Source organism: Lissotriton vulgaris, chromosome 5, assembly GCF_964263255.1.
Source record: "Lissotriton vulgaris chromosome 5, aLisVul1.2, whole genome shotgun sequence".
NCBI classification, from domain to species: Eukaryota; Metazoa; Chordata; class Amphibia; order Caudata; family Salamandridae; genus Lissotriton; species Lissotriton vulgaris.
In genome coordinates, this window is record NC_141693.1 from 102,125,403 (window position 1) to 102,151,365 (window position 25,963).

Consider the following 25,963-nt stretch of genomic DNA (forward strand, 5'->3'; position numbering starts at 1 on the left):
CAGATGTAAGTGGCCCGTTACCCGTCTGTAACGGCCGAAATTAACGAATTTCGGCTGTTACAAACCGGTAATAGACTTTTCTTATGTAGGGGGCCGAAATTAAGGATTCGGTAATTTACAGAATCGGTAATATAAGGAATCTGTAAATTACTTTGGCCCACATGCATCATTGTGTCATTTTGCATTTCTTAATTTGCGAAAAATAAGGAATCGCAAATTAAGAAGTGCAAAATGCTATGCATCATTTTTTTCGGTATTTCTTTGTGATTCGGTAAAAATCGCAATTTTTACCGAATCCCAAAGAAATACCGAATTCTTAAGTTAATTTTCGCAATTCCCATTGATTCCTATGGGCCAAAAGGCCCATAGGAGTCAATGCAAATTGCGAGTGGCACTTAGAAAATTTCATGGGTGCAGGGGGGGGTCCAAAGGACCCCCCCATGCACCCCTGAAATGTATTTTTCGCATCATGTTGCACACACACATGTCCTAAGGACATGTGTGTCCGTAACATGAATGTTGAAAAAAAAGCATTTTCAACATTTTAAACACTTTTTCCAAATTTACCGAGTGGTTCAACCACTCGGTAAATTTGGCACCCTATTTGCGAATTTTCACTTTTTAAAATAATGATGCATTGCTTTTAAGAAATCGCACATCTGCGACTTCTTAAAAGCACCCGCAATTTTAGAATTCGCAAACATGTTACGAATTCTAAAATTGCTTCATGCATCCCAAAAAGCACTTTTGCATTCGCAAACGGCCGATTTTAAGGAATCGCACCGTTTGCGAATGAAAAAGTGCTTGATGCATGTGGGCCTTATTTCTTAAATACTGATTCTGTAAATTACCGAATTCCTAATGTAGGTAGCACTTAAATGAGTGCTTATCCCATGTTAGGATTCGTTATTTACCACCAACTACAAGTTGGTGGTAAATAACAAAAACAAAAAAACAAAAATTTAATGCAAATTGCTACAGTGCCATGTTGCAGACATACATGCCCTTAGGGCATGTATTTCTGCAACATGCAGTATTTACCGATTCGTAAATACCGAATCGGTAAAATTCGGTATTTACGAATCGGTAAATACTATTTACCTACATCTAGCCCTAGGAGGGTCTTTCCATTCCTACCTCAAGCACCTGCCTTCGGCTCATCTGGATTTCCATTGCCAGTTTATCAACTTTGACAACAGCAACTGAAATTCGACGTACTGCTGGTCCCCGTGGCCGGTATCAAACTTGACGCAGGGCACCGCTCCCACATGTGAAGTGATTACAGGTTCAGCACAGGTAAAAGCTACAACCTTATCTTGAACTGAGCCTGATCATAGGTTGCAAGTAGGTGTTCACTTTAAGGCGCTCCCACCAGGAGTTGGATCAGGAGGGCTGGTTTGCAATCTTCTCCTGAAGGAGCTGCAGTCTTCATTCTGTCTCATCAAAACGAACTCGTTGGTGTTAACATTTAGATTTTTTTGTACCTCTGTAATAAATCAATTTTAGTGAAGTGAGACTCTATGATTGTCCTCCGCTTGTTCTGCGTTTAATTTTGTTTTATTTCATCGTATGTCATTTAGGTTTGTCAACTTCTTTTTAAAAGACACGAATTGGCTGGACTGGTGTGGCTCGTTTTGTTGACCTCGTTTAGGGTCTAAATAAACAACAATAAAATGCGCTTAAAACATGGCTCCAATCCCTCGGCACGGTCTGGTAACTCTGTTTACCATGACTCATTCAGACATTAGGCTGCCTGTCAACACGTCTGGACAATGGGGGTTCGCCAGCTTTTGTCCCGGTGATGGCTCCTCCTTTCATCAGTGAATTGGGAGGTGTTAGCCAGTATCACAGCACAGGGCCTTGGGGTGTCAGGAGAGGCGGGAGTCGAAAGGCCCTTTAACCTCAGAAAGTTTACAATGATTAACTCCGCGGACCACCTTCCAACAGCAGGCCGGGGTAAGAGGAGGGTCATTGGACCTTTGTGGACACAGCCAGTTCCTGCCCTCTGGAGAGGTCACCTGTCAGTCTCTCTCCCTCTTCGGACAGGGCCAGTATCTTCGGACAGGGCCAGTATCTGTCCTCTAGAGAGCTGACCAAACTGTCCCTGCCCCTCTGCGGACACAGCCTGTTCCTGCCCCCTGGAGAGCTCACCTGGCAGTCTCTTTCCCTCTGCGGACAGTGTCAGTTCCTGCCCCCTGGAGAGCTCTCCTGTCCTGACTCTTTCCCTCTGCGGGCAGTGTCAGTTCCTGCCGTCTATAGAGCTCTCCTGTCTCTTTCCCTCTGCGGACAGTGCCAGGCCCTGCCCTCTGGAGGGCTCCCACGGCCGTCTCTTGCCTTCGCGTGCCCATAAAACGATGTATTTTGATACCTGACTGTGTATCGCTGCCCGCACTTCCTCCCCGGTCACTGAGCCGCCTCCGGTCCGCTGCCCGGGCCAAGTGCCTCTGCCGTTTTCTCGTTTGCGGGTCATGGAGATTCTCCACATCGCGTGCTTCTTGGCGCTATGTACAAGCAGCTGGAGTCAAGACCTAACGTAAGTTTACTAAAATGTGCCTAACAAAGCAGGGCTGTAGGTGGGTTCACAAAGGTGTCTGTTGGGGGTTGGAGGGGGGGGGGGGATGTAGTGGGGGGTTATTGGTCTCTAAATGGGGCGTGGCCTGTATAACTAAGGCTGTGGCTGGAACATGTAAACTAAACTTCTGTGATTCCGTAGTGTTGCTCCTTCTGCAAGCACTTAAATCCAACCAGGTCTATTGGCTTTGTCAAGGGTTGTTAGATAAATGAGTAAGGGCAATGGTTTTCGTGTAAATAATTAATGTTGAAAACCTTTGAATTGTGAGTCTATGAATGAAGCATTAATGAGGCATGTGGAAGAGGTATGGTCTATAGACTGTATCAGTCACACCCGTTGATTTCATTCTGTTAGACAAGTGCACACTTTTTCTTCACATCTCCTACATGTGCAATTCTTAAATGTCACCATCTTTTGACTGGGTGGGAGTGTTTGATTGATTCAGATGCTCCTTCCATCGCCACCCCCTTTTGTACCGCTTTTGGCTGCCATAAGTGTGGCAGGGTATGCTCAGACGTGTGTCCCTTGCTCACTTTGCCACAGGATTCAAGCAAGCCGGGCTGAAGACGGCTGGAATGCCAGAAACCGGTCCTCGGAAGCTTGTTTCCGGTCCAGGGAAGACATGGCTTGGCAGTTCGGGCTGGACTGTTCTCATGAGGCACAGGGTCAGACTGATTTGCATATAGCCATGTCTGAACTGGGGTGGCAGAGTGGGCTAAAGAACGGTGATGGATTAAACCCAGATCTTTTGACTGGGTGTGAGTGTTTGATTGATTCAGATTTTTTTTTTGTTTGTAAAAATATACTTTATTTAAAATTATTTGTCAGGTTTACATTTTAAGCAGTCCCTTATATTTGGGTGCTGTACATTTAACCCTTCTCAAAGAAGCGCATTAGGCTATCTTTGGTGGTTTTCCATCAAGATTTCTCATTTTACCCATCCAGACCAACTCCTGATTTTCCAAGTTTCCTTTGCCCACTCTTGTCCAAATCTATTGGTGTCTATGCACATGTAAGAGAACATTTTAGTGAAAACAAGTTTTTGGCATTCTTTTTCCGTGATTGCTTGGTGTTTGTACAAGGAAAGGTTCCTGTTTTCCCACATCGCCTCTTTCACGCAGTTTATTATTCTCCGTAGTGTCCTTTCTTTATTTGCATTGCAACTCATGCCCAACCCATATAGAACCCTTTCATAGGACAGGGATGCCTGTCCTGTTAATTCTTTAATGAGCTGTCCCATTGCCTTCCACATGCTTTGTGCTCCGCCGCAGTTCCAAATGAGGTGCATCCGGGATTGATCTGCTGCACAGCCTGGTGTTGGACATCTTGCTGTTTTTGCCACTTTCCTTGCATGTTGGAATTGCTTCACTGGTAGGCATTTGGATACCATCATCCATGCCAAGTCTTTCTGGGAGTTTGTCAAGTCTTTGTGGTTCACCATCTCCCAAACCTTCCCTGATTGCTTCTCTGATAAGTTGTTTACCATTGTCACTGAGTCCGTTTCTTTCAGTTCTTTGCTTAAGGCCATCTGGAGTGTTATGTCCTTCGCTTGAATTTGTCTCTCTTCCAGCCTCTTGAAGAAAGGTTTGATGCCTTTGTACGCAGGGGGTGGTTCTAGTAAAAAAGGCTTTGTATTGTCTAGTTTACATATGCCCACTCTTGATAAGATGAAGCTTGTAGCAAACAGTGTTTGTTTTGACCCTGATTTTGCCCCTGTATCTGACAGTTGCAAATCTTTACACATGTTTTTGAGACATTTTGCAGACTTATCAATTTCGTAACAATTTTTCTTGCCACATCTGTCTGTGGGTTTATGATGCAGTTGAAATCCCCTGTTAACACCATTGGGGTTGCACCTGCAATAAAAAGTGGGAGCATTTCAAACAGGGACATTCTTTCATTCTTGTCGGTTGGTGCATAAATATTACAGACCTTAAAGGTGGTGTTTCTGTATTGTATGGTGACCATCATAGCCCTGCCTGGCTGTATAATTTTAGTATCAAGGATTGACATTTCTTTGTTTTTTATGAGAATGCTTATTCCAGCATTCTTGTTTCCACCCCCAGACCATTTGGAGGGGCCTTCTTCCCAATATTTGGATATGTGACTGTAGTCCGTGGAGTGGGGAATTGCACATTCCTGTAAACATATACAGTCCCCTTTTTGTACTTTGCAGAGCTCAAACACTGACGCTCTTTTCACTTGTGAGCTCATTCCTCAGGCATTCCATGATATGATGTTAAACATTATATTTGCAATGGTGATTACTTTGCACAGTATACAATACATGTTAAAACTGAACATTTTCAAAGCTCAATGGCGACCAGATGCTGTCACATATTTGCTGATTGCTCTCACTATTTTGCGTCTCTTGCCCGCCAATTTCTTCTGCTCCCCCTAAGTATGGGGACTGTAGAAAAAGGTCTTTGTGGGGGGTTACTCCTACCTCTTAAGAGAATAAGCTATATCCTAGGTCTTCTGAGTCTGAGAGGTCCCCTAGTACACTATACCTGGACCCTGAGCAGTTCTCTTTTGGTAGAGTTTTCTTCTTAGTTTCTTTCTGTTCTGTTGCGGCCGGACCACTTGGGTCCGCCGTTTGTTTTTTAATTTTGATTTTATTTCTTTTTTTAACAATCTGCATTTGGCCCTCAGTGGTTTTTGTTTCCTTTTCTGAGGAGGTCTGTTCTTCTCTTTCCCTTTTTTCCTGTGCCCTGTCCTTGGCTTCTTTGATGATGTTTTATATATCTGTAGGGATAAGAGTACAATCTGAATCTATTTCCCTGTCTTCCACTTGTGAGTCTATGTCTGACATCCCTTTAACTTTCTTTTCACTTTCCACTATTTCTGTCATTTGAGTTTCCTCTACTCCCTGTGTACTTTCCTTGGTTTGTTCCTGTTCTGCCTGTGGGGTAGGGGTAGGTGCAACTTGTATTACTTGTTTTTTTGTGTTGGGTGTTTCCCTGGTGCCTCCATCACTAACTGTCTTAAAGATTAATGGTGCCAGTACTGCGGCATAAGGTTTACTATCCCCTGGCTGGTGATGTTTGGCAGCTGCAGATGCCGCATATGAGAATCTTTGCTTTGGGCATGCTCTATAAAGGTGCTCTTTGGATCCACATAGGTTACATGATTTGGGGGCATTACATTCGGTGTGTTTGTGGCCTATGTCCCCACAGAACTTGCAACCCTCATTTTTGCATTCTTCTTTAAGGTGGCCAAAACTTAAACCGTTCCTACAATATTGTGGTTGGCTTGGGTAGTTTAAATAGCCTCTGTTTGGGTCCAATGCAAAGGTTTGTGGGAGGTGGGTCTCTCCCCCAGCAGGGTTTGGTTTAAGTATCACAAAAAACTTCCTCTTGCCATTCCATATTCCAAACGTATTTCTCTGTAATAAACCTCCCCTCACCTTTGCGCAAAACCTATTTAAAAAACATTCAATCTCCCATGTAGACACATGGGCATTGTACATATGGACAATTACTGGCACATCATTTGCTGCTGCCATAGCAGTAATTTTTACCCCCTTGAGGTTCTCATGTGAACACATGAGTGACACTCCCTGTAAAACAATTTCATATTTCAGCTCTGTAAAAAACGTAATTTCAAAAAAACCTCTATCTTTGTTTTGCTGTACACATTTTAAATCCTTAGCAGTACATTTGAATACTGTGGGCTTTTGGCCCGGTTATCAAATAAACTCACTGACAAAGGAGTTCTAGGCAACAAGGGTTTTATTGTTTTGTATTGCCTTCTCTTCTGTACTGGTACTCTATAGAATGGTAATGGGTTTTCGGCGTCCTCTGCCGCTTGTTTCGCCGTTCCCAGCTGCCAAAACTCCTGGTGCCTCCTGGGTGTTGTAGGCCTTGCTTCCGCCGTTTTCGACTCCCGTCAGGAATGCCGCCAAGAAAGAAAGAAACCAATATTAGGCAAAGGTTGTGATGCGTGATTAGGGTAGGGAAGTGAGGGACCACACGTGCTCTCAAAGTTTAGGGTGCCGATAAGGTGATGGGTGGGGAATCGGTGCACAGAAGGTCGCTTGGATTGTGTCACGGAGGTTTACCCCACTTACGGCCCGCTCACCCCGTGAACTGTGACCGTACCTGCTCTAGCCACACTTCGTGTGAAGTGTGGCTGGGCGATGCGCCTTCCCGTTGGCCTCCGGCTTGTCGCAGTCGTCTCTGTTCTTTCGCCCCTCGACTTTGCAGGTCAGTGATCCGCTGCCTCCCTCGACTCCTGCCTCCGTTCTCCGCTGTTCCTCTCCCGCCTCCGCTTTCCGATGTTCCACGCTCGTCTCCTCTCCCGACCTCCTCCACTGCTCTCCTGCCTCCTCCTCGATCGCAATCCTCGTTTCTCCGTCCTCTGTCCTCCTCCACTCAGCACCTTTCTCACGCCACCACTCTCCACTACCTCCGGGTGTAATACACACCTGAGTGTGTTTCGGGCGTTCCTTTACCTCCTGCTGGTGGGCGGGCTCATGGTCCAACTCCGCCCAATTAAAGTAACACGGCTCCTCCGGGTCCTGTGTGGGGTCGAACCAGTCGCCAGCCGTTTTCCAGGTATCGGTATACTGTGCAAAAAGAGGGTACACAGGTAAAGGAAAGCCAGGAGGGCCCGAGTCCGGGTCCTCCTTGTCACAAATACTTTTTCAAGTATTTCTTTCACTACATACTCTAGATCCTTAGTACCTCTGTACTCTTCCTCTATTTTGATTTTAATGGCAAGCTCCCCATACTGGAGCGTTTGTTTCACCATTTTAGCTGTGCACCTTCTCCCTGTGCTTAGGGCAACATTTTTGTGCTGTAATTCTAAGCCCTCTGTGACCGAGTCCCGTAGTTGCCCGCACAAGTTTTACGCCAAGTTCAAAGTCAGTGTTCAGAAATTCATTCGTTGTGCCAAGGATGCAGTGCCTGTGTGTCACTCGTTTTAAGGCAGATGTGAGCCGAGGGGCCGCCATAAGTGTGGCAGGGTATGCTCAGACGTGAGTCCCTTGCTCACTTTGCCACTGGATTCAAGCAAGCCGGGCTGAAGACGGCTGGAATGCCAGAAACCAGTCTTCGTAAGCTTGTTTCCGGTCCAGGGAAGACATGGCTTGGCAGTTCGGGCTGGACTGTTCCCATGAGGCACAGGTCAGACTGATTTGCATATAGCCATGTCTGAACTGGGGTGGCAGAGTGGGCTAAAGAACGGTGATGGATTAAACCCAGATCTTTTGACTGGGTGTGAGTGTTTGATTGATTCAGATGCTTCGTCCATCACCACCCCCTTTTGTACCACCTCTTTCCTCTTCGGCATCCTACTTCACTTTCCTGAATGCACTTCCTCACATGTCCTTCACTTCAAGACCACCCTCCCAGACAGACAATGCACCCACTCACCTGTAAACACTGTATTTTCTTTTACTTTCGCCTGGTCAATATTTGTTGACCTGTGGACTTCCTTCACACACACTCATTGCTTGAAATGGGGATACAAAAGTGCAGGTACTATGTACCAGAGTGCCTACTTGTTTCTGAGAAGTGCTGGTACTCTCCAATTAAAAGTATTATGTTTTTCTTGAGAAGTGCTGGTACTCTTCAATTAAAAGTATTATGTTTTTCTTGAGAAGTGCAGGTACTCTCCCTCTCAAAATAAAAAAGTGCCAGTACTCAGTACCGGTCAGTACCAGCCCATTTAAAGCACATTTTGTACAGAAGCACAACTGTGACTGAAATGAGTGACCATTGCCCTGTGCGCTCTGCAGAGACGCCATGGATTTGATGAACATGTATTCTGAACACCATTTAGACCCACTGACACTCACAGCGAGAAACTCATTCTGCCTTCAGCCTTCAGAGCTCTCAGTCATGGCTGTTATAAATGCATGGAGGCGATTCCGTTGAAAATGTGTATTATACAAGTGTAATATGCTTAATGAAAAAAAAAAACACCAACAACATCCTGGAAATAGCTATCATAATTAGTGAATACAATATATAGTAAAATGTGAAATATAAACAGAAACCAAATCGCTGACATTGATTACCTAAACATCTTTACATTCATTGTTCAAAAACCGATCAGTGTTTTTGCCTTTATTGTTAAGGCTATGAACACGGGGCCCTATAGGGACCCGTTTCAGTTTCTGTTCTTAATTGCTACTGGATTCCAGACCTGGAGGGACCTGGCCCACTTAAAAGCTCTGCACCTAAGTTATTCTGAGGCTGCAGTGCCGACTGTGGTGGAGTGGCCTACAGGCAGGGTCACTGGAATTTTTCGGCAGGGGAGCACCAAATTATGTGGCAGGGTTGGCTAAATTATGCACCAAGAAAAGTCAAATTATGTAGAATAATGCAACATATTTTCTGATAGTATTACTTAATTATTTTGTAACTTTTTTCAAATAGTAATACTGCCTGGGCAAAGATTTCACCTCACTAGCACCAGTTTAACAACCTAATGCAGAAATAAGCAACTGAAAGACAACCAGTTAATCTTTGCGGAGGGCCTTCCATTACGCACGGACATTTATCGGCATCTTTTGAACCCTTTGATCTAAAAACAAAATACATTTTTTGTAAAATTCGGCAGATTATGCAGCAGTCAATGGATTATGTGGCAAATGTGGCAAACTCATAATAATGCAAAAAAAAGTTGCAGCCGCAGAATCGCATAATTTCAGTAGCTCTGCCTACTCATACAGATTCCCGTTAGAGCCTGCCAGTGCGAAGCCCATAGTGTGTTTTGAAAATCTATTATGTTACTCCTATTTGTTTAGCTACAATCTGCCATAAGTGTGGCATTGTAGATTTTTAATGTTAGGCATTGTTATGGGCCTGTTGGCATTTTCGGGGCACAAGAAGAGGTCTGGTGATCCATGAAAAAAAGATGCAAGGTTGCCATACTATTAGAATTTTACAAGATGCACTCTGACTTTACAGACCCAACTTCCTTTTCACTTTACATTTGTAAGCTCCCGAGATGGTCACAATTACCAGCACTCATCTATTTTTTGGCTCTGTTTTTAGTTGTATTGTTTATTTATAACTCCAACAGTCCACTTGCAATTGCCATCTAGCGCCCAAAAAATAGATTGTTACTAACAAGGGCACACGTTGGGGGTACACGCAGGTACACGGCGCCCACCCACTATTTTCACAGGGTGGACGCCGTCCCCCCTGACAAGAAGTTAGGCCCCACAGAAATATGTTGAACTTATCCCAGTGTAAGACACCAGGACACGTTCAGCAGCACCTGCACATTGTCTGCTTTCCATGCCCAGCAGGAGCCTTTTTTCACCTCGAGCAGTTCAGGGGCCATCTGGCCTCCTTTTGTTTGTGTATGCTGACTAAGGGGCCGTCTGGAGCCTTACATTTAAATGTAATGCCGCAGAGAGAAACAAAGGCACTTAAGAGAGGCATGCTTTTGCCTCTGTTCTGTCCCTATATATAAATGCAGACACTGTAAGACTGTCTGATGGGTTAGACTGTCCCAATATTTGCACACAAAATTTAAATAGCACTTTTTTATTTCTTTTATAGCACTACGTCGTGACGTCATTATGTCATTTGCATACAGTCTTAGTTGGTCAGTCCCCCTACCTCTTTTTATAGGACCATGCCCTGTTACTAACCGACACCGTTGTGTTTATGATTTCGACCTCAGAAGGACTACCGGCAGAGTCAGCCCTGCTGCTTGCAGTAGGTCACATACATACCTCTGTAGAAGGAACCAGACCCACTGTGTTTCTTACAGGGTCTCAAGCAGCACTGACAGCCGAATGATTTTCTGAAACGTTACTGAAAACCATCTTAGCCAGCAGTGCCACTTTCAAGCCCGTAAGAAAGAAAGAGTGGGTCTGGCCTCGCCAATAACAGGTTTGGCCTCACATACCTCAAGCAGTGGGCACATTTTGCTTCTGTCCAAAATCAATCAATCAATCAATCATCGCATTTATATAGCGCACTACTTACCCAGAGGGTCTCAAGGCGCTGGGGGGGGGGGGGGGGGATCTGCTACTGCTCGAACAACCAGGTCTTGAGTTGCTTCCTGAAGGCGAAGTGGTCCTGGGTCAGGCGGAGGTGGGTGGGGAGGGAGTTCCATGTCTTGGCGGCGAGGTAGGAGAAGGACCGTCCCCCTGTGGTGGCTCTACGGATGCGGGGGACGGCGGCGAGGGCGAGGCTGGTCGATCGAACCTGGCTTTTGGGAGCGTAGAAGTTGAGGCGGCTGTTGAGGTATCCTGGGCCTTGGCTGTGTAGGGCTTTGTGTGCGTGGGTGAGGAGACGGAAGGTGATTCTCTTGTTGACCGGGAGCCAGTGCAGATCTCTCAGGTGTCCGGAGATGTGGCTGCGACGGGGGATGTCCAGGATGAGTCGTGCTGAGGTGTTCTGGATCCGCTGGAGTCTCTTCTGGAGTTTGGCGGTGGTTCCGGCGTAGAGGGTGTTGCCGTAGTCCAGACGGCTGGTGACGAGGGCCTGGGTGACCGTCTTCCTGGTCTCGGTGGGGATCCACCGGAAGATCTTACGTAGCATGCGCAGGATGTTGAAGCACGACGAGGAGACGGCGTTGACTTGTCTGGTCATGGAGAGGGAGGAGTCCAGGATGAAGCCCAGGTTGCGCGCGTGGTCTGTTGGTTTGGGTGCGCTGCCTAGGGCGGGGGGCCACCAGGAGTCGTCCCAGGCGGAGGGTGAGGATCCCAGGATGAGGACTTCCGTCTTATCTGAGTTCAGTTTCAGGCGGCTGTTCTTCATCCATTCGGCTACCTCTTTCATCCCTTCGTGAAGGTTGGCTCTGGCGGTGGCGGGGTCGTCGGCGTAGGAGATGATGTTGAGGTTGTGCTGGCGTGCGATGTCTGCGAGGGGGCTCATGTAGATGTTGAAGAGGGTTGGACTGAGCGAGGAGCCTTGAGGGACGCCGCAGATGACCTCGGTGGCTTCTGATCTGAACGGAGGGAGGCGGACTCTCTGTGTCCTTCCGGCGAGGAAGGAGATGATCCACTCCAGTGCCTTCTCCTGGACTCCGACGTTGCTGAGGCGTTGTACTAGGGTACGATGGCAGACAGTGTCGAAGGCGGCGGAGAGGTCGAGGAGGATGAGGGCCGCTGTTTCTCCGTTGTCGAGCAGCGCTCGGATGTCATCGGTGACTGCGATCAGGGCGGTCTCGGTGCTGTGGTTGGCCCGGAAGCCAGACTGCGAGGGGTCGAGGGATCCGTTAGTCTCGAGGAAGGCGGCCAGCTCCTTGTTGACGGTCTTCTCGATGACGTTTGCAGGAAACGGGAGCAGCGAGATGGGGCGGTAGTTTTTGAGGTTGGTGGGGTCAGCCGATGGCTTCTTGAGTAGAGCCCTGAGTTCGGCGTGCTTCCAGCTCTCCGGGAAGGTAGCAGTGTCGAAGGAGGTGTTGATGATGTCCCGCAGGTGGGGTGCGATGATAGCGTCGGCCTTGTTGAAGACGTGGTGAGGGCAGGGGTCGTTCGGAGATCCGGAGTGGATGGAGTTCATTGTGCGGACGGTGTCTTCGGTGCTGATCGGAGTCCAGGCGCGGAGGGTGGTGGTGGGGGGCGGTGGTTCGGTCGTGGTGATCGTCGGTTGAGTGCTGAAGCTGTTGTGTATGTCCGCAAAGGAGTACACATCATGGGGTAAACTGTTAGTGGTTACATTTTTTCTGCTGAAATATACCCAACAGTCTGAAAAGAAGTGCACTTCAGAGCAAGTGTGATAAGTTAATGCTTTACTCTACCAATGCTTTTTTTCTTTTCATTCTTTATCTTTTTTTATCATCTTTTTGTTTTTACACTACATCTTTAGATAACAGTAATCCATGTCATTAATGCCACTTTAAAGCCCGTAAGAAAGAAAGAGTGGGTCTGGCCTCGCCAATGACAGGTTTGGCCTCACCTGCCTCAAGCAGTGGGCACATTTTGCTTCCGTCCAAAGGAGTACAGATCATGGGGTAAACTGTGGGTGATTACATTTTTCTGCTGAAATATACCCAACTGTCTAAAAAGAGTGCACTTCAGAGCAAGTGCTATACGTTAATGCTTTACTCTACCAATGCTTTTTTTTCACTCTTTATCTTTTTTTATCTTTTTGTTTTTACACTACATCTTTAGATAACAGTAATCCATGTCATTAATGCCTTTATTTTGCTCTGACGAGTCGTATTTTCCTGTGATGTTTACGAAAACTCAACGCATGTTTTTCTATTTCTTTCTAAGTATAATTGAGTGCTAAAAAGCACCCAAGCTGTTCTACTTACATTTATATGCGATTATGATTTTTTACATTTAAATTTGAAATGGCAAGCTTATGGCCTACACCTTTAGGTGGTGGCATTTCTCGTGTTATTTTCATGACATTTGCTTGCGACAATAACCATTACACAAGCTTGGCAAGGCCAGAAGTATTAGCTTTGTCAATGTTTGCTCTAGGCCAAAGGTATTCAAGCTTTTTTGCTCTGAGGCCCCGCATGCAAAATGTTTTCAAGTGAGGCCCCCTCCAAAACTTTGTGGCAAAGATTGGGATAGTGGGAGGGACAGGGCTAAGCACAAATGGTGGAGCGCATAAGATCCTTTTAGTGCATTCTTCTGTAGCTTGTAGTCCACGCTAAGGGCCCGATTGCGATGTCAGATGGACCAGAGTCCGTCTGACATCGCTCTGGAAATGGAACCAAACGACCTCCTGTTGTTGGTTGCAGCCCAGCTATTAGGATGTGATCGAACCCTGTTCTGTAGCAATGCTATAGTTTGTTATTTGTCCACGCATGCGCGAGAGAGAAGTGCTGATTCAAACGCCAGCCTGCCGTGGTGGTGCTCGGGCCACAAATTACTTCAACGCTCTTGGTAGGCGTTCGCCCGATGCGCTTTTTTATGTACGAGTATGGATCAAATTGAAATACTGAACACATTTGTGCTTCTGTTGGAACGCTTCTGAAGCTTTGTTGCTAGTTGGCTTACCATACTCCGAAGTACGCCGATTTAATAGGAGCGTGCCGATCGTTCTTCTACTGTGCGGACTAGCGGAACTTAACCGACTCAACCTGTTCGGGCGTCTAAGTTTTCAAGCCCGTTAAGACCTTTTACCTAATCAATCCTGTTGTCCACCTTCGCACCAGCCCTGAGACGAAGCTAATCAGTATTAGGGGCACCCGTCCATTTTGCGCCGCATAAGAATCCTTTCACCATAGTGTTGGACATCTGGAATAAGAACGCACAACCTTTTGATGCGAAAAGGACAAGACCAGCCACAAAAGGCCATTCTTCCTAGTACACTTTTAGGACCCCCCTCATTGGAGATTTATAAGGCCCTGAAGAGAATCCCCAATGACTGCAGTGGGATTCGAAACGCGTAGGCCCCACCCAACCGGTCTGCGTGAGCATCTGGGCATCTAAATAGCTGAACCCGGAGCTCGATTTTGTACATTACCTTGCAGTACTAATTTGAAATGAGTCTCAATTAATCTGCTAGAGATATAGGAATGTACTACTAAAAAAAATAGCTTGTTTTATTGTTTTTGGAAAACACTCGTAGACCTTGGTTGTTTTTTGCTTTTTGCTCTTCACCTTATTCCCCTTTCCCCCCCCACCTAGGGGTTTTCCTTAACTGTCTACAAATTATGCAACATCAATTTCCCCCCCCCTGAGTGTGTGAATGTGATATGGTTGTTTGTGATATGTTTGAAATCTTGAATGAAAGATTGAGTGCATGGTTAATGCCCTAATGTCCCACGTGTTTGTTATAAAAATCTTTTTTGTACTATGTATTAAACGTTGAAATAAATTCTTTGAATTTTTTTTTGAATAAAATGCTATTGAGTAGCAATTCCAATTCTTGAATTTCTTTTCTGGATTTGGATGGATATTTGTTTATTTGAATTATCCATATCAGTATTGGCGTTTTTGTTATGTTAGATAATAGTTTGTTATGGGAGCATGCATTCCGAACGGAGTGCATGCTATGATAGCAAAGAGCGGAGGTGCAATTCATTCCTGCACCCGGTGGCAGGCACCTCAAGGCCTTGCTCCCAAGGGGGCCCTGCTGGGGGCCCCAAAGACAGATTCCCATTGCTTTTCTGTGTCAGTAAAGGCCAGCACAGAAAAGTAGTGGGAAACTGCCATCGTAATCCCTCAGCCGGAAAGAGCCGGCCGAGGGATTACTGCAGGCCTTCCGAATGGCGGACAGGCTCTCTGAGCCCGTCGTCACCTATTCAGTACTCCTGTTTGTAATAATTTCCGACCAACTCCATCAAAATCGTTCGGTCGGAAATTATTACAAACAGGAGATTACGATACAGTAAGGATGGCTCTGACCGTATCATAATCGGGCCCTGAATGTGAGGTTTATAAAAGAGGAAATGCATTAAAAACAAGCATTTGCAATGTAATAGGTCTCACATTTATGAGAGTTTGAGCTATTGGCATTGTAACTGACAATATTAGTTTCTCGCAAATGCGAGATCTAGTGCATTGCAAGTATTTTTCTTTCCAAGAGTCCCATGCCGCGCCTGCACGTTAATAGATGCACACCCCTTTCTTCAGACGAGCCGCATCAAAAGGAGGTGCGTGGCAGCCAATAAAGTGAAACCATGGTATGGGGACCTATTACCAAAAAAGCATTTTTCGCATTACAGTATTTTCATTTTAATGGTGGATGTGCCCCTTTCTTAAGACGCGGCTCGTCTAAAGAAAGGGGTGTTGCCTCTATTAACATGCAAGCGCAGCATGGGGCGATTGGAAACAACAACAAAAAAAGTGAATAAAGAGTCCAAAAAAACATGCGCTGCGTTTGGCGCTGCAAATAAACCATAGGTGCGGTGTCAGGAGAGAGCACGTACTGCCTGCAACAGCAGGCAGGTGAAAACAAGTTAAACACAATAGTGCTCGGAAGCTGTAATTAAAGCCTACAGAGTAACAACACATGTAAGAGGGCCAGTCCTTATTGGAGGTTACAAGATGAGACAATACGGTACTAAGGAGGGACTACTAAGCCTATTGACCAATCTAGAGCCAGACTTTACAAATGATAATGACACACGCAAATGAAAAATATGGGATGAGAGTGGGCGGAGCTTCAAGTCCCTGCCTTCATACAGCATGTCTTGAAGAGCAGCTCAAGTGCTGCCCACGCTCGCCCTGAAAACGAAATTGACCAAAAATACTGCTCCCCATAATCTGTGTGTTGTGAATCACTCACACCTCTGGGCCGCGCTGAAACTTTACCTGCAACACTAATGATAGCTCTGGATCTGTGTAGCAGGCCGTCACCGCGGCCTCTTTCACCACTTCCCCCATGCCTGCCCATCACTCTAATCTTGAAACAGACTACCTGTCCCTTGCAGAAAAGAATGATCATGATCTCCCACAGAAAATAATATTGCCCCCCTCTTTGAGCAAGGGTGCCCTCAGCCCTGCTGCTAGCAAGGATAATGAGTCCACAAGCCACTTTCATAAAGTACAACATTAAAAACTATGAGGCAGCGGGCCCCTCACACACCTGGTCCTCAGTGCCGCTGACCTGTTTCCCTAATGATAGCTACTGCCATGCCCAGTGGGTGGTCTCCTCTGCCCTTTGTTAAAAACATGGTCCCCCAACTTGCTCCACTTCCCTACCCACCATGTCTCTGAGGCCCAAATTAAAGGGTATCCTCTGCTTCAATTTTCCCCTCCCTTGGATCATTGTTCTGAGGCCTAAAGCAATATTGGGCCTTAAGGGAGGACTGGGACCTAATGCCTGCAAGGAAGGAAGGATAGTAAAGCAGCAATAATTGTTTTGTAGGGGGCACTCCTACCCCTGGGACCCGGTGCCACTGCACCTGCAGCCACGACTATTCTTATAGTCCTGTGAAACAGGATGTTACCAAGGCTCACTCCACAGGGCCACCACTCCTAGGCCAGAGGCCCAAAGCAGGCTGTCTGCCACTTTGTATTTAATAAAATCCCAATTCATCTCCCGGTTGCTTGGGTCCTGTTCCCTGTGCAGCATGAGTTACCCTGGCCCTAAGCAAGGGCAATGGGCTCCCCCTCCCTCTTGTTGAAGTAACACAGCCACAACTGGGGTGTAATGGCCTCACACATCACTGGCCCCAATGCTACTGCCCCTGCTGCACTAATGACAGTGATTGTATATATTCTTTTTAAACACAGAGCACCCCATCTCACCTCCTTCCCCGGGCATCGCTCTCAGAAAGTTGTCTCTGTTCATTTGTAAACAAAATATTGGCCCACCTGTCACCCACCCCATCCCCATCCCCATCCCTGGCCCAAATATTTGATAATATCCATGACTCGCATGCCTTTCTTCTTTCTCCAGGGCCGTTATTGCAAGGAACCGGGGTCCACACAGTCAGGGCTCTGCACATGAATGCAAACATATGGCCTCCTCACTGCCACCCTTTCGACTCACCCTAAAGGACTTCTGAAAATAACAAGCACTGGCGTTGCCAATAGGTCTCGCATTAGGAAAGTTGGAGTTATTACAATTGCAAATAACAATGCCTTTTATTTTTGTTTTTATTTAAAAAACATAAAGGGCTTTGTCATTTACAAAAGCAATAGCTCCAACTTTGCTACTGCGAGACCTATTGGCAATGCCAGTGCTTGTTTTACAATATGTTGGAAGAAACCGCTGCAGCCTCGAGTAATAAAATGGATTTCCCTGTAGATAAGGGTTTTTGTCGAGACCTAAGAGGTCTATCTTTTCCTGATTTGAGTTGTGTTCTGTAAGACTGCTAGGGGTTTCCTCCCAGCACAGTTTTTGCAATTGGGCCTTTAATAACCTTATAGCAGTCGTCCTCGGGCTGTAATGATATGCTTGTGGGCGTGCAGGCTAAAATAGTGAGGGAATAAGTACTGGTGGAATTTTGTGCGGACCCTGCATCATACAGGGCACATTAGTTACCCAATATCCAACACCGACTGCCGCAAGTCGCAACTTTTTATTTATTTTGATTATTAAAAGTGCAAATTTTTTATTACAGATTTTCATCAAATACCTCATCGCCCGTCCTCTTAACTAGATGCAGCGTGTTGGAGATGGGAGAGCTAGGTGCGACTCTTAAGTGTGCATGCCTAAACTGGTGCTGCCTTAAACCTACCGGCCCCTAAAGAGGCTTTGGAGTCGCAAGAAGGGCGTTCCTTAGTGAACCGTTGCATAATCGCCGTTTCGAGTCTGAACCAATGTCCCCGCAGTTGTGCTTCAAAACCGCTGAGTAATGGTCATGTGGCGAGTTTTAGTTTAAACAGTTCGTTCCCTTGCGTTTGTTCCCTTGCGTTTGTTCCTTTTGTGTGGTGTGATTCACAGCTTAATGAGTTGCAACAAAATAACGTTGCCTGTGATTGTAAGAACACCACCCTGCCCTCTTTTGTAGTGGCTAATTTCATTCCAGAGCGCTCGTAAGGGGGTTTCTCGATGAGGAATGTGTAGGCTCATGGAGGGCTGCAGAAGGGACGAAGTAAATGAAGCCATGGAATTTCTGTTGCAGGTTACATTGTATTATTTTCACTTTGCCTTGGCATTTTAGGGTATTTTTTGGGGCATTGCAGGATAAAGTTATCTTTTGTCAAAATTGTATGCCAAACGTGCTGGGAGTTTCTGGCTAGAGGGAAAGGCTAATGAGGAAGTAAGGTTGAAAGATCACGGTATTTTTGTTGAAAGGGGAAGGGAAGTTGACTGAGAAATTGCGTAGTATTTGTCTTTAAGTGGTCTTTTATAGAGGCAATGCCGGGGATCCTGGGCTTAGCAAAAGTGCACAGTTGTCCGGACGGGGCTGGGGTGGCTGAGGGTGTGTAAGTACTACTATTATTGACGTTATGCGTTAGTGAGACTAACAAAATACTGCGGAAATCCCCATTTGGGTTTCGATTTTTTTGCTAATAATGGCATACAGTTTTTTTTTTTTAATAAGGAATTTGACTGACCAGGGGTTTGCCTCACGCTTTCTCGGATGCACCCTTTTTTAAGAACTCGGAATTAGCTGTAGGTTTCGAATCCCCCCCCCCCCCCCCCCCACCCCCCCTGGCAACAGGAAGTGGAGAAACGAAGTCGCCTTGCCTCGCTGATTAAGCACATTATCACAGTCTTTCCCCTTTTTGCAGAAACATTGCAATCGAAGCGTATCTTCTTTCAACTGCACAAGTTTCATTTGTTCATTTCTGATATTGCAGTGATGTGTAGAAATGTTAAGAGCTGCTCGTAGCTCCATGGTTACCTCTGAGCAGAGGGCAGTACAAGCATCGTCACTGAAAGGGTTTGAACTAAGTGCAGTGTCCCTGTTGCCATGCTACTAGAAACGAAGAAGTGTTTGCAAAACATAGCACGTACTTCTCCCTAGGAAGACAGAGTGAGGAAGACAGAAAGAAGAGAAAAAGAGTGAGAGAGAAGGAGGGGGTGAGACAGAGTGAGGAAGACAGAAAGAAGAGAAAAAGAGGGAGAGAGAAGGAGGGGGTGAAAGAAGCAGAGGGACTGTGCAAGGGCGATGTGTAGGAGACAGATAGAGAAAGAAGCGAGAGAGGCTGAGACTGCAGACAACAAAACTGAAAGTACGGCCGGCCTGCAGCCGGCCATGAATAATTAGGGGAGGAGAAGTACTCTTACTGAAGTAATGTAGCGTAACGGGATTGCTGTGTACAAAACCTAATTGTCGGAGTGGGCAACGCCATGCAGGGATGATCGGCGGGCGTCTGATTGGATGCAAAGCTGACAAGATGCCCATCACACTTGTAGCCTGAAACAAGCATTGGCGAGATGAAAATAATTAACAAGTACGGGAAATGCAAGCGGCGGGGGGGGGGGGGGGATAACGGGCTGTCTTGGGAGAAGTGTGGGAGGAAAGCCGGATGGGGGCGGGAGAGCCTGGGAATGCGAGCGAGGGGAGGAGTGCAGAGGGTGCAGAGGCTGGGCTTGCATGCGACACGTCGGGCAGGGGAGTGGGCCGAGCGGCGATGAGGGTGTGAAGCAGCAGGGGCCTGGGGGAAGCTGGCTGGGGAGGGGGAGGAGAATGAACAGATGTCCGTGAGGTGTGGGAGGAGTGCCTGATGCCGGATGGGGGCGGGAGAGCCTGGGAATGCGAGAGGCTGGGCTTGCATGCGATGCGCGTGCTTGTTTGTTCACGTGATTCACGTGAACTTCAAGAAAACCGCGGCTGAAAGCCCTTGGTTTGACTTGTATTTTGCCGACATGAATTCTCGCTCCGCTCAATGCGCTTGCGGGCATTGATAGGTCGCGAGACCTAAAAACAGGTCAAAGTGGGTGAGCTCTGTGGGGAATGTTTTGCCCATGTTTTTTATGGGATTTTCAAAAACAAATTGACCTACTTTTTATTAAACACAACCATCCCTGAATGATCAATGCTGGCCTTAAGGTTTCTCTGGCTGAAACTGAATGGGTCTCCTGTTTTGTGAAGCTCAGGGAGGGACAGAGGACTAAAGAAAAACAAGGATTGGCATAGCCAATAGGTCCCGCCTTTGGGACCTTATAAGAGATTATTAAAGAACTGTCTTTGCCTGTACTTAAAGGTGTTATTTAAGGGTTAACACATTTAATATAGCATCCTTAATTTTTAAAGCTGTCTACCAGAGAACCACGTCACTAACCTTTCATAAATTTGAAGAACATCACGAAAGCCTCCCTGTGAGGGGGAAGAGGGAGCTACAACTCCATTTCCAGATGTTGGAGAAAACTGGGAAAGAGAGCAGTGAGGTAGGGCGGAGCTCTGATGAGAGAGCTGCCATTCCATTGGCTTCTGCCAGACGAGCCGCTGTACGCTCCCAAAAGCTATGGACGGCAGCGAGAGGAGAGGAGGATAGAGTATCGGTGGGGAGAGAGAAATGATGGTAAGTGGAGAGGAGGAGGAAGTGCTGGTGCAAACAAGGAAGTGGATAGCAAATGGAAAGGAAGAAGGAGGAGAGATTGGCCAGAAGAAGTGGTGGTTGCTGATTGTTACACCTGACCGTGAGATAACTGTTCAAAATCTCAAGATTTGGGGACTGCCATCCTGGGGAAAGTTGTCCCAGTCTGCATTTAGGTGTCCATGTCCATCGAAAAGTCATGCATGCTCAAAAACATTTAAGAAACAGGGCTGCTGCATTAGAAAATACATCAAAAAGAAGGATGCTTTTTGCATGTATTGCATAAAAGATTTTATGCGTGATGACTGGCTTTAAAATAGTTTCTCATGCATTTCTCATGAATTGCAATGCAAGCCTTCAATAGGCAGGCTAATAACCAAACAGCCAATACCATGAGGAGAAACAGTAATACTGCTGTGGGTGGGCCCACAATACCCCTGTAAGCATGTGTTTAAGAATGATCAACAAATCATTTGCTAGATTTGTCAGATTTAAAAATATGGGGCGTAGCACTTTTGAACACTGTTTTTTGTATGCAAATTAAACACTACATTCTTCTACAGGTGAGACTGGTCGGGAATGCTACCTGTGTTGATACCTGGTGTGCACCACCAGGCCTGTCCACACATATTGGGTAATTGGAAGCCTGTGGTTTGTAGTGTGCTAGTTTTTTTTATTTACAACTGTGCCAAACGACAGACCATTTCCCTATTTGTTGCTAAGAGGGAAAGGGAGGAAACGGGATGGACAATAACCAAGACAACTTTAGGACTATAGAAGGGGTATCCAAGGGAATCAGTGGAAAGAAGGCTATGACACAAAGGATTAACATTTTATATCTACTGCAACACAACCTTTACAGATTTATTTCAAGGAACTGAAACCACAAATGTACCACTACCGTTGAGTCCTGAAATGGAAAACCCTTGTGAACAAAGAAACTACTGTATGCCCTTAAATGCGTGTGCTTAGAATAATAAGTGTTGAGCAGAAATCTACGCTGACTGTTACCTCCTTCCGTGTATGTCATCACATGACCACACTATTGCCACGTACTCCACCAAATGCATAAATCACAGTCACAAGCCACATACTCCATCATATACAAATAAACGCACACTTTAAAATGCACATGTGACCAAGATGTACACACACAGACAGAGCCACGCACACACAGACACAGCCACGCACACAGAGGCACAGAAAAACCGGGATGACAAGCAGGGAACAGGGGCACAGAAAAACCGGGGGAACAGAGGCACAGAAAAACCGGGGGAACAGAGGAAGAGAAAAACCGGGATGACAAGCAGAGAACAGGAGTAAGAAGCAGACTAGAGAGCTTCATGGAAGGAGTAATACAAAGGCAGTGGGCACACCAGGAGTAAGATGCAGACTAGAGAGGGTCGTGGAGGGAGTAAGACTTGGATTAAAACCTGGGATGACGAGGCAAAGTGTGGGCTCATAACAGTAGTATCTGAGTGGAACAGTGGTATCACAGCAGGAGCATGCACACTGGCAGGCAGGATCTATCCATGTCGAGGCAGAAGAAAACAAAAGCACACATTTGAAAGAACAATCTGAAATTCCGGCGGAAAAGTTATTATTTGATGAGGAATAAGGTGTTTGTCAGAAAACACTTCTCAGGATAGCAACGGGTAGGTGTGAGGGAGAGCAAAGAGCAGTTAAAGGACATAAGCGGTCTGAACCATGGACACTCCAAGACACGAAGAAACATACAAACGGTCCAAACCACAAAGAGATTCTGAGGAAGAGAGAAGCAAAAGAGACCCAAGGCACAGTGAGAGACTATGGGACAGGGAGAGATATGCACAAGATCAAACCACATAAAGGCTCCAGGATAGAGAGAGAGACGCAGTGAGTGGCTTAAACCACAGAGAAAGAAGCAGAAAAGACACAAGCAATGAGAGAACATCAAGTAAACTGAGAGGTACGAGACGAGCACACACAGACAGACACCATGACCGGGGGAGACTCAGGAGGGGTCCAAGCCACAGAGACGTTGAGGCAAAGACAGCAGCGTACAAGATACAAGACATAGAGCTGACCAACCCACTGAAGTGCCAGAGACACCAAGAGGGAAGACACAAGCACACACCGCCCCCACAAGCAGTGACTCGTAACAGTGATGCCGACCCTGCGCCCCCTGGCCCCCAGTACTCACGATGGTGACGCTGGCCTTGCGCAGGTCGTGGTTCTCTTCCTGCAGGGCTTTGCACTCGAGCTTGTAGGTTTCTAGCTCGATCTTGAGGACCTTGTTCTCCTGCTGCAGAGACGCCAGCCGGTTGCTGAGTTCCTCCAGGCGGAAGGGCGAGATGACGATGCCGGACTTGCTAGTGGAGGAGGAGGATGAGCTCTGCATGGCGGTGGAGCCCGCACCGTCTGTGTCGCTCTCGCTGGCGCTGTCCGCCATGGTTGACCAAGGGCCCCGGGGCGGCGAGGAGCATAGACGGCGGCAGAGCGTGCGCGTGTGTGATTACACTGTGCATGTGCACCTACCCTCGGTCATTGGGACAGAGCGTCTCCCAACCCGCGTTCTGCAGTGGTTGAGCACAGCGCCATCGCCGGGTCTGCGAAGTGCCCGCGAAGCACCGATCAGGGTCTGCCAAGCCAGTCTGCAAACCTTTATCAGAGTACATCGGAATTGACAGAGCAAAGGATGCGAAAGGAAAACAATGCTCGTGCAAACTCCAGTTTGAAAGGGGATATGTAGACGACTTTGATATGGCACAAGCAGAGAAGCTCTAGGTTTCTGTGGGAACTGAGGTGAACTGCGCACTCGAGCGATGCAACTGGGGCTCAGGCTTTTCTATCCTGAGCAGGTAGCACCCACAATAAGCCACTCTTTAGCAAAAATAAACATTAAATATTTTAAACATGCCTATTAAATACTCTTCTGTCTAAAAGAAACAATTATTGCCTCAATCATTGCCGGAGATCCCGGACTGCCACAGGCTCCGACGAGGGGAGGGGGAGGGAGGAAGGATGGGGGAGGCACCAGAGGGAAAGAGAAGAGGTGGGAAGAGACGGGGCAGGAGGATCAGGACACCAGGGGAGGGATTGTGAAAGAGCCCCGTCTTTTTCAGACTGGGGTGCGTGTTTTTTCATGATGACGTCACAGCGAGAAGGAAACGAAAAAACACGCCCCCAATCCGAAAAAGGCGGGGCTTAAACAGAGTGACGCCCCTCTCCTCCAATGGCTGGCCAGCATTTACCAGGCCAGCCAATGGAGAAGAGGGGCGGGTTCAAGCCCCCTAACTAAAAAACATTAAATCTTCGGACCGAACTGCGCAAGCGCAGCCTACGGTCCTCGACCTAAAAATGGTAGAGAGACGGGTAAGCTTTCTAAACACTTTTCTGGCTTTCCTGAAGAGAGCAGCACCCCAGAGGTCAGCCTGTGTGCGCTGACAAAGCTGCCCCACTCTCCCCCACATGCCTGTTGTCTGATGCCCAAGTAGTAACAAAATAAAGCGTTGAAAAATATAGCTTGGCCATGTTGAAGCTGTCCTCACAGCATGGGACCAATGTAGTGAAAAAAGGGCGGCAAACAAACAAAATATTTTGTTGGAGTGTAAGGGTACATGTAAAATGGGTGGTTGCCACAAAGTGAAAAACACACCCAAAGGTGAGCCGAAGAACAACGTCTTACCAATAAGAAGAAAGGAATTCAGAAAGGCACAAGAAGGAACAAATGGAAAGGAGTGGGTGTGGCCCAAGCCCCCCATCCAGATACAGCATGCCTAACAGAGCAGCGCATGCGCGCTGCTGGGCCCGATTGAAAAAAAAGGTCTTCTCGCCAGGGTGCCTGGCATGTTATCTATACTAATATAATAAAGAGAGAGACCAAACCTTTGAGGCGGGTAATGTCAGGAACCACAGTACCAATCACAACACCCAATACGGTGTTGGAAAGGGCAGTTGCAGCAGAAGGACATAGGCTATGCAGACGCCCACCATATACATTTAAAAGGTAAAAGAACCGTGCCAGCAAAGTAGTCCCTTGTGGGCGTGTCTACGTTGTGCTGTGGGCGTGTGCTGAGGGCGTGACAAACGCTGGGGGCGTGTGGTTTGTTCCGCCCTTCAAGCCATGTCTCATTTTGTGTGCTAATCCCACCCTGCTCCCTTTAAATACCCCTTCACCCCATAATCATAACCCACCCTTACTCCTTAAAATATCCCAACAACCTTAAACACTAACCCATCTTAACCCTATAAATATACCCTGTACCCCAAAACCCAAACCTATCCCTAAACCCTAAAAATACCCCTGTACCCCAAAACCCAAACCTAGCCCTGAACCCTATAAATACCCCTGTAACTCTAAACCCAAACCTACCCCTGAACCCTAAAAATACCCCTGTACCCCAAAACCCAAACCTAGCCCTGAACCCTAAAAATACCACTGTACCCCCAAACCCAAACCTATCCCTGAACCCTAAAATACTCCTGTACCCCAAAACCCAAACCTACCCCATAACCCTTAAAATACCCCTGTACCCCAAAACCCAAACCTACCCCTGAACCCTAAAAATACCCCTGTACCCCCAAAAACCCAAACCTAGCCATGAACCCTAAAAATAACCCTGTACCCCAAAACCCAAACCTACTCCTGAACCCTAAAATACCCCTGTACCCCAAAGCCCAAACCTAGTCCTGAACCCTAAAAATACCCCTGTACCCCAAAACCCAAACCTAGCCCTGAACCCGTAAAATACCCCTGTATCCCAAAACCCATACCTACCCCTGAACCCTAAAAATACCCCTATACTCCAGAACCCAAACGTAGCCCTGAACCCTAAAAATACACCTGTACCCCAAAACCCATACCTATCCCTAAACCCTAAAACTACCCCTGTACCACATAACCCAAAACTATATCTGAACCCTTAGAATACCCAAACACCCCAAAACATACACCTCAGTACCCCAAAACATATACCCCTATACCCATACTTACCTTATCCAAACATTTAAAAAAACATGCTTTTATCATTCATGCATTTACAACGAATTTCGTTGTAAATGTATGCGTGGTAAAAGCATATAAAATGTATTGCCATGCGTTATATTGGCATTGCGGAGTCATGGTACTTTCGTAATGAAAGTATGCGGAGTGATGGTATGTGGTAAGAAAGTTGTGGAATAATGGGTGTTTACCCTCCCCCGGTAAGTACATTGGTGGCACGGCGGCCCACATCTCCAGCAACATACTCATCTTTTTTCACCACCCATTTGAAAAATGCACAGGTCTCTCTCATTGATGGCCAGCACCGACATACACTTTTAGACACACCTCCCGCCACAAGTTCTAGAATTGCGAACTTTAGAGCTGGGGAGCTACGTTCGAATCTCGGCATCAGCTCAACATCCTGTGATTCCAGGCAAATCGCTTTGTCTCCCCGTGCCTACCACAAATGAATGTGTTCTTCTGTAATGTAAATTGTGCTCCTGCCATGTTGTCGAGTTCGCGCTATATAATATTGCTTGGAAAAATAAAGTAGGGAAACTCGATTTCACACACTACTGAACGCGCACTCTTAAGTGCATCAGCAATGCAC

At 46.7% G+C, this 25,963-nt stretch overlaps 1 protein-coding gene across 2 annotated transcripts in view; it reads left to right on the top strand.

The window, feature by feature from the left end:
* The first annotated feature begins 1,987 nt into the window (after positions 1-1,987).
* The window catches only part of C5 (complement C5), a 352,588-nt gene continuing 328,612 nt past the window's right edge, over positions 1,988-25,963 (top strand). Inside the window, exons 1-2 of one of the 2 annotated variants that reach the window (XM_086920988.1) lie at positions 1,988-2,178; positions 2,238-2,533. In XM_086920988.1, the coding sequence (XP_086777114.1) occupies positions 2,469-2,533 (65 nt within the window). In that variant the 5' untranslated portion in view covers positions 1,988-2,178; positions 2,238-2,468. Of the gene's footprint in view, positions 2,534-25,963 lie in introns of both variants that reach the window. The other variant, XM_086920987.1, reaches the window with a different exon arrangement.